This window comes from Strix aluco, chromosome 18 (assembly GCF_031877795.1).
Source record: "Strix aluco isolate bStrAlu1 chromosome 18, bStrAlu1.hap1, whole genome shotgun sequence".
Lineage (NCBI taxonomy): Eukaryota > Metazoa > Chordata > Aves > Strigiformes > Strigidae > Strix > Strix aluco.
In genome coordinates this window covers 15,634,841-15,643,303 of record NC_133948.1, presented here as the reverse complement: position 1 = coordinate 15,643,303, position 8,463 = coordinate 15,634,841, and the positions used below count along the sequence as shown (strand labels likewise).

The 8,463-nt window shown below is 57.4% G+C and overlaps 1 protein-coding gene across 18 annotated transcripts in view; it reads right to left on the bottom strand.

Annotated features, from left to right (window-relative positions):
• Positions 1-1,063: 1,063 nt before the first annotated feature.
• Positions 1,064-8,463, bottom strand: part of OSBP2 (oxysterol binding protein 2) — a 129,196-nt gene continuing 121,796 nt past the window's right edge. For all 18 annotated transcript variants that reach the window (XM_074844179.1, XM_074844180.1, XM_074844181.1 and 15 more), the window contains 6 exons: positions 8,234-8,354; positions 7,357-7,460; positions 6,914-7,009; positions 6,307-6,491; positions 4,830-5,050; positions 1,064-4,221 (listed from right to left, as the gene is read on the bottom strand). In XM_074844179.1, the coding sequence (XP_074700280.1) occupies positions 4,079-4,221; positions 4,830-5,050; positions 6,307-6,491; positions 6,914-7,009; positions 7,357-7,460; positions 8,234-8,354 (870 nt within the window). In that variant the 3' untranslated portion in view covers positions 1,064-4,078. The remainder of the gene's footprint in view (positions 4,222-4,829; positions 5,051-6,306; positions 6,492-6,913; positions 7,010-7,356; positions 7,461-8,233; positions 8,355-8,463) is intronic.

Here is an 8,463-nt window from a genome sequence, read left to right as displayed (position 1 = left end):
CCCCACTGCCTGCACCCAGAGCAGGCAGGGAGGCTCCTCCCCACCACCCGGTAGGCTGCCGGCATGGGCTGAGTGGGTCCCAGTGCTGGGGTTCCCCCCCCCCAGCCCCAAGCCGTGCTCACCTGGCCAAGCTGGGCTGGGGCAGGCAGGGCGGCGGGCAGGACTGCAGGCAGGACAGGCAGCGCTGTGTGTGTCTGTTGCCTGGCAACGCTGCAGCGGCCGCCAGTCTCAGCCTGCCCAGGGCTTCCACCACCCACCTCCACAGCCCCTGCCCAGACCCTCCTCCAACTCCCTGCCCAGGGCCTCCTCTCCTGGGCCACCTACTCTTGGCCACCTCCTGCCCCAGACAATGTCCCCTGGGTCACCTCCTTCCCACCATCCCCAGAGAAACTCCTACCTGGGCACCTTCCTCTGGGCCAGCTCTCTTGTTCCTCCTTTCCTGGACCTCCTCCCCTGGTCAACCACCTTCTCCCTTGGCTGAACTCCACTGGGACATGTCCTCCCTGGATGAGCTCCTCCCCTGGCCCTCCTCCCTCCCTGGGCAACCCCTTCCCAGGTCCTCCTTCTCCTCTAAGCTCTCCTGGAGAACCACCTACCAGGGGTACCTACCCCTGGGCCACCTCTCATGTTCCTGCTTTCCTGGACCTCCCTTCCTGGGCAACCTTCCCTTGGACATCTCCCATCCTGGACAACCTCCACCGGGCCATCTCCTCTCCTGACCCTCCTCCCTGCCAAACCACCTACCCTGGACCACTTCCTGCCCTCGGCAACCTCCCCCCCGATCCTTCTCTTTCCCTGAACAACCACTTCCCTGGATCTCCTTGTCCTCTGGGCCACCTCCCCTGGACAACCTCCTCCTTTGGACAACCTTCCCTGGGCCACCCCCTCCCCCAGCCCTCCTTCCTCCTTGAGCTCCCTTCCCTGGACCTCTGGGCCACCTCCATGGTCCCTTCCCTGGCCACCTCACCTGCCATCCACCACGTGCCCAGAGCTCACCCACCTCAGGGCTCCTCCAGGACCCCCACCTGCAGCCTTGGGGAGCAAGTGACCATCTCAGCACCGCGGCTTTTAAAACTCCCGAATCCAAGTTTTATTACCGTGTAGGAGAAGAGGGATCACTCACAATATATTGTTCAAAAAGAAATACATTCAACAGCATTTACAGTGGAATGACATTAAAATCCCTGCGGGGGGAATAGAAAGACCAGGAGATGGTGCTCTGGTTAAGTGCTGCTGCTAGATGATCTCTGGAAGATTAAAATTAGCCTAAAAACCGGGGGATTTCTGCTTTGGGTGGTGCTCCTTGTGCTCCCCCGAGCTCTGCTAAGCTGTGATGGTGCTTTCTAGACAGACGCAGCGATGGGGGGTACATCAGAGAGGACCTCTCAGGGTCCCAGAGCCCAGCAGGACCCTTGGTGCCAGCACTTACTGAGCAACACCTCGCTCCCCGCTCTCCTCCGCTGCGGGAACACTCGGGTCCCGGGTTGGGGACAGCCTGTGCAGGAGCTTCTCACCTCTCCAAGTTCTCGGGGAACACTTGCATTGACAAAGCGAACAAGGAAAATAAGGCATTTTGAAGAGCTCAATTTCTAGTTCATTTTACAAAACTGATTTAGGCCTCGAGTGGAATAAAAGCCCCACAACTTTGGTTGCCGCCACAAACCAAGCACCAAGGTCCCACGCGGAGCATCCTCTGTTTTCGCAACCAGGCGAGAGCCCGGCTCCAGAGGAGATCTGCACACCCTGGGCTGGGCCACCCGGCAGCTCTCCGCAGGCCACATCCAACACCTAATGCAGCCCTTTGGCTCACCGCAGAGCTGCACCAGCTTTACTGAGCCACGGGCAAACCTCCGGGAAGGGCCTGGAAGGAGCAAACGTGCCAGATCAGCTGCTCTAACGCTCAGAGAGCCGGGAAGCGGCTTGGAGCACCCCGCTCCCAAACACCTGAGTGCCGCCCTTCAAACCCCAAATGCATCGTTTCTAGATGGGAATGTCTTTCTAACACCTTTTGAATGCTGTCGCATCCAGCTTTGGAGCAAAATGTTGCTTCTCTACTTTGGGAATTACTCTGTCACCATCACCCCTACACTCTGGGACAAGCCTAGGGAAATCGTACTCGTGCTACAAAAACTCAGACAGACACTTCTGTCTTCATTATTTTTCATCTATTGTGTACCATAGAAATTTAAGCAAAATAATTTTATATATATTTATATATATATATAAATTAGAAGCAAATAAATAAGATTAAAGGGTACAATGAAATCAGTGGGTGTTGCCACTCCAATAGCCACTCACTACTGTTACGCCATACAAGGTCTATATATACTGTACACGTAGGTTTGCTGTAAATAACAGGTATGGAGGTGCTGGAAGAGAAGCCGACCAGGAGGAAACTGATGGTTGAGGAACCTGATTGCATAAGTGTTCCGTGTGCAGCCTGGGTATTCCAGTTACCATTGCCTCAAAGTTCATTATTGCTAATTATCTTCCAATGTGGATGTGACAGTCTGGCTAGGGGTGACCTCTGACCCCCACGAGGCAGCAGTCAGTGTGATATGATGAAGACCCGGAGAAGAAGACATCAAAAATGAGATCCTGTGGGCGTCCAGGTCTCCCTGATACTCTCTGGCCCAGCGGATCCCATCTTCGGGGTCCTGCCACCCCCATCCTCCCCGTCGGTGCTGGGGACCGGTGGTCCCTGCCTGCATGGCCGGTGCCTGAGCGCCGCTGGCTCCTGGTCCTCGCCGATCACCGGCAGGGCTTGCTCCGCTTCTCCCGGCGGGTCCAGGGCCGCAGCAAGGCGGTGGCATGCAGGAAGGGCAAGCGGGGGACGTGGGGTTCCCCCAGCCCTGTGCTCAGGCTGCTTCAGCCATGACCTGAACTGCTCCTGGGAGAGATCAGCCACGAGGGAGGAGAAGGAATGGAGCCAGGCACCAGGTGCCCGCCAGGCTCAGGCTGTGATCCCCGTGCTGGGGAACTTCAGCCCAGACCTGTCTGGCTTCATGGGGAAGACACAGGGATGGGAGACCCAGGACCAAGGCTCCATCCCAGCGGCACCACAGCATCTCTTCCCTCCCCTCCCGCCCGGCGTCAGGCAGAGCTCAGCAGGGAGACGCTGCCTGTGAACCCAGCACCAAGGTCCAGGCTCCTGCCAGCCCCTGGGCTGAGCGACACAGAGCGGGAGAGAGCTGGTACCTGGACCTTGGAGCATCACTGGTCTACAAACCTCTCCGCTCGGTGTCTGACAGGTGTTCCTGATCTCAGCGAGGCCATTTCCCCCTTCGGATGTGGTTGCAGGAAAACCAAACCAAACCTCACTCAAATCACTCTCACAAAGCATCGTGTTAAAGACAGTCCTAAGACTTGACTAAACACGGCAGACTGCGGGGAATCTGCTCAAACACTTCTTGGGAAAGAAAAAAAAAAGAAAAAAGGTCAAAAAAAGATCACTGAAATATCCTAATTGGTGTTACTGGGATGACTGGGTACTGTGGGAGCCACCAAGAGCTTCCAGGATCAAGCGCCACGGCCCCTGGAGACAGTTTTCTGAGCAGGACGCAGGGCTGTTCGTGTCTGTCTTTGAAGAAACCTGAACCAGGAGCAGATTTTTTTTTTTAAAAAAATAATTCCATAAAGTCCACACACAAATGGGGAAAAAAAAAATAATGTCAAAGAAAAGAGCTCACACAAATGCACAGCATCCCCACAATGCGAGCATCTTTGGAAGTCGACGTCTCAGCTGATAAAGCCGAGGCGCTGAGATATAGGCAGCAACTCCTGATAGCAGTAAATATGCTAGGCTAAAAACAAACCAGATTCACCGTCCTTGTTCCTAATTAGTCGCTGAAAAAGCCATCATTAAAAAAAAAAAAAAAAAAAGGATGCTATTTATTAGTGCGTAAAAAAATAGGTTTGGAATCCCTGTTTAGATTTGCTTTTCAAATTTCTGCATGTATTGACTCTGTGTATTTGCACTATTAACTGCCGGCGGGACGCTGCCAGCGTGTCCTCACTGTCCCTCGGTCTGTCCCGAGCTGAGGCGCGGGGCCGGTCACCCCGGCGCGAGCGGGGCGGCTCAGAAGATGTCGGGGCACGTACTCCAGTCCTGCTTGTCCTTGGCCTCCCAGTAGCCGCCCTTGTAGACGCAGATCAGCTCCCCTGTCACGGCATCCACCTTGCGCTCAAACCACAGCGGGATGTAGCCTTCGTAGTCCTTGCCTGTGCGGGGAGAAACACGGGGGTGAGGGCTGCTTCTCCCACCCGGCCGGTCCCACAGAATCACAGAACCATCTCGGTTGGAAAAGACCTTGAAGATCCTCCAGTCCAACCATGAACCTCACCCTGACCGTTCCCAACTCCACCAGATCCCTCAGCGCTGGGTCAACGCGACTCTTCAACCCCTCCAGGGATGGGGACTCCCCCCCTGCCCTGGGCAGCCCAATCCAACGCCCAACAACCCCTTCTGCAAAGAAATCCTTCCTAAGAGCCAGTCTGACCCTGCCCTGGCGCAGCTTGAGGCCATTCCCTCTTGTCCTGGCGCTGGTTCCTTGGCTCAAGAGGCTCATCCCCCCTCTCTGCACCCTCCTTTCAGGGAGTTGCAGAGGGCCATGAGGTCTCCCCTCAGCCTCCTCTTCTCCAGACTAAACCCCCCCAGTTCCCTCAGCCGCTCCCCATCAGACCTGTGCTCCAGACCCTGCACCAGCTTCACTGCCTTTCTTTGGAGAGGATAGCAGCAGGGTCCTTCCACCATCCCCACACCCAGCGGGGTTCCTTCGCCGCGGCGAGGGGCGGGTGGTCCCTGCCCCCAGCATCCCAAAGCATCTCACCTTCCTCCAGGGCTTCCACGGCCTCGGCCTCTCGCCTCCGGCGCACGGCTCGCTGCTTCTCCTCCAGCCGCTGCTTCTCCACGTTGGCCTCGTCCCAGCGGCCGCTCTCCATCAGGCGCTGGTCGGGTCTCAGCCGGCTGTCCGTGGGGGCCACGCGCTCCTCAGGCTCGTTCAGAGTGAGGGCCAGGTCAGAGAAGAAATACATGTTCTCGGCGTTCTCCCTGTGGCAGGAGAGCCCCCATCAGGAGGGTGGAGGTGGTGCCTCCATCGAGCAGAGCTCCCCAAGCCCCTCGTGTCCTTGTGTCTCACCCCAGCCCCACTGATGCTGCTCCTGATACCCCAAACAGACATGTAGGGGTGATTTGGGGAGCCCTGTCTCCCACCCTCTGTGCGTGGCACCTCGATGGGTGTCTTGGAGGGGAACAGAGACCCCTCCTCTGTTGGCTCTGCACGGGGAAGCTAAAAGCCAAGCCTATGAATTCTGAGTGCTGCATCACAGAATCACAGAATCACCCAGGTTGGAGAAGACTTTGAAGCTCCTCCAGTCCAACCATGAACCTCACACTGACCGTTCCCAACTCCACCAGATCCCTCAGCGCTGGGTCAACCCGACTCTTCAACCCCTCCAGGGATGGGGACTCCCCCCCTGCCCTGGGCAGCCCATTCCAACGCCCAACAACCCCTTCTGCAAAGAAATCCTTCCTAAGAGCCAGTCTGACCCTGCCCTGGCGCAGCTTGAGGCCATTCCCTCTTGTCCTGGCGCTGGTTCCTTGGCTCAAGAGACTCATCCCCCCTCTCTGCACCCTCCTTTCAGGGAGTTGGAGAGGGCCATGAGGTCTCCCCTCAGCCTCCTCTTCTCCAGACTAAACCCCCCCAGTTCCCTCAGCCGCTCCCCATCAGACCTGTGCTCCTACTGCCAAGCCAAGACACAAAACAGCTTCACCCAAGAACTGCTGAATCCCCAACTGCAGAACTGGTGGTACCAAGCAGAGGACACTTTCCAGAGGGGACCATTTCAACAGTGTCTCCAACACAGGGATCTTTGCTACCAAAGGTTGGAGACTGATTTGAGAGCAGCCCTGCTGTGGGTACGTGTCAAGAGGACGGCTCTCCAGAGGGCTAAAGCAACCGGTAGGGCAGGACAGCCAGTGACTCACCAGCAAAGCAAAGCACCCAACATCTCCCTGCCATAGCCAGCAGCTCAGAAAACCTAACCAGTATCCCCGCCTGCCCAAAACCTACCTGCAAGGGTCCCCCTAAGCTACCATCCCCTTTCAGGAACCTGCTCTCCCCTCCTGCTGTGTGCTCAGACCCCAGAAAAAGCCACATGGCCACCCAAGTCCTGGTCCCCTCCCCATGTCCTCAGGACTTGGCACATGTGCCCCCTCCATCCCGCAGGGGTCAGGGCAGCACCATTAATCCCCATCCAGCTGTTGCAGCCCTGAGCACAGCACCCCGCGCTGAGGAGGGGACTCACGGGAGGGGGTACTTCTTCCACAGGACCTTTGGAGACAGCGTCTGGTAGACAGTTTTCTGCTTGCCCTCTGTGCTGGTGCTGCCATGGCTGCTCTGCACTATCTTGGAGCACTCCATCTTCTCGTCCCATGTGCCAGACATGACGTAGTGGGCTTTGCCGGCAGCATCACTCACCACCCCTGTCACCTGGCAGAAGGAGATGGCTCTGGTCGTGTTTGGAAGTGCCCGGAGGACAGGGAGAGGTGCAGGGGGGCAGAGCACCCTCCAGGTGCCCCAGCTGGAGCAGCTGGGCCTGGCGCTGCGTGTCCAGGGGGAGCGTGGGCCCATCCTGACCATGCAGGTGGGTCTCCAGCCCATCAAATCCTTTCCAGGTCTCAGTGCTGCAGCTCCGGCACACGGAGAGCCAAAACATGGGCTATGTTTGGAGGTCCCCCCCCAGCCCTCCCTGGTGACCCATGTCAAGAAGTGCCAGCACAGGCCCTTGGCTCCACGCTGGGGCGCATCTCAGCTGCAGTACTGGGACCCCGTGAGCCTGGCTTAGAGGTAAGAGCCAGGTCTCACCCCACACAAGGCTGCCAGAAGGAGCAAAGAGATACCTGGATACGTACCTTTCGGGGGACATCTCTGGAGAAGTAGCTGTAGGGGGTAAATTTCAGCTGGCATTTATCTTTTGACTTATGGTTAACAATCTCTATTTCACCAGACTAGATGAAAAGACACAGAACCACAGCGAGTGAGAGACTTTGCAAGGAGACAAATCAGGCGTTAGTTGTAGTTCGTGCAGCCGCCCCCCACCAGCCCCACGGCTTGCCAGTAGCAGGGTGAAACCCACCACGTGTGTGACCACCCTGCCCCACGGAGCTGCTGGCCTTGGGAAGAGGCATTAGGAGCTCCCAGAAGCCTTCCCCCATCCCTGCCAGGGAAGCACACCTTTGTATCGTGGCAGGAGTACAGCGGAGACGCCAGGCATACACCCCAGGAGGGCAGTGCCCTTCCAGCCCCCTACCCTTCCCCGGAGCCAGGCAATCCCCTCGGACCCGTAGCCACCGACCTGGTCAATCCAGAGCTTGCCCACGATGATGTTGTGAACAGTGGAGGTGACTTTCCTCCAGACGTAGTGATTCCCGCTGGAGTGAAACTCGAGGTGGATGGCGCCTGCAGAGAGAGGGATGCCCTGAGCTCAGCGAGGGCAGACGGCCAGGCAGGGCTGCGGGCATGCTCCCCCAGAGCACACCAGCTCGTCCTCGGAGCTGACGTGGCCCCTCTACCTGCATCTCCCATCATCAGCCCCCCTGAACCAGGGCTGGGTCTGGATTCATCCCTCCCCTTGCTGCACGCTCTGTGGTCTGCTGCAGAAGGGAGCTGCAGGGCCTTGCAGGGCCCTCTGCCCGCTTCCCACCCCATCAAAAGCACTAATTTTAAATGCAGGACAGAAATGTGCTGCCTGGTTGACTCTCAGTGTCAGGAGACCAGCCTGGCACCAGCACAGCTCTGGGACCAGCCCCAGGCGTGCTGTCCAGCCCAGGGACAGGCAGAAGACAAATAAAATATTGGAAGGAGGCAGCTTATTGCATCTGGCTGCTAGGGAGAAGGTTAAAAAAGGCAGCAAGCTAACCCCTAAATGTCATTTAAAGAGAAATCAATTCATAAGCAAGCAGGGTATTTCCAAAGCACATCTGCTATGGTGCGAGCAGCAGGCAAAGCAGTCTCCCTTTGCTGGTGGCATAATTCCCATTTCCAGGGCAGATGAGTTATCATCGGGTTGTCTGTGATCGGGAGCACGTATCTGTGCTCCCTACATCGCTCGGGGTGGAATTCACTGAGCCCTGCGTGAGCCCAAGGGACCAGCACATCACTTTAAACTCTTGGGTATTGCAGGAGCAGCAGAGGATGAAAAGCAACCGATCCTCTCGGCACAAGTCACCTACCCAGTGGCATGATGGAGAGGTATTTGCCCCTGAACTTGCTGGCGATTGTGATTTCCTGCCACAACGTCCACCCGCGCTTGGAGTAGACGTGATGGGCGGCTGCCGGGGGGTGGTGGCTCACCTAGGGGAGAGGAGAAACAGCCCGTAAGGTCACAGCCACCAGCACTGGAGAGCCCTGGACCCCTAGGAGAGGTGACACTCCACGCCAGCTTTGGCCCTAAGGACGCTCT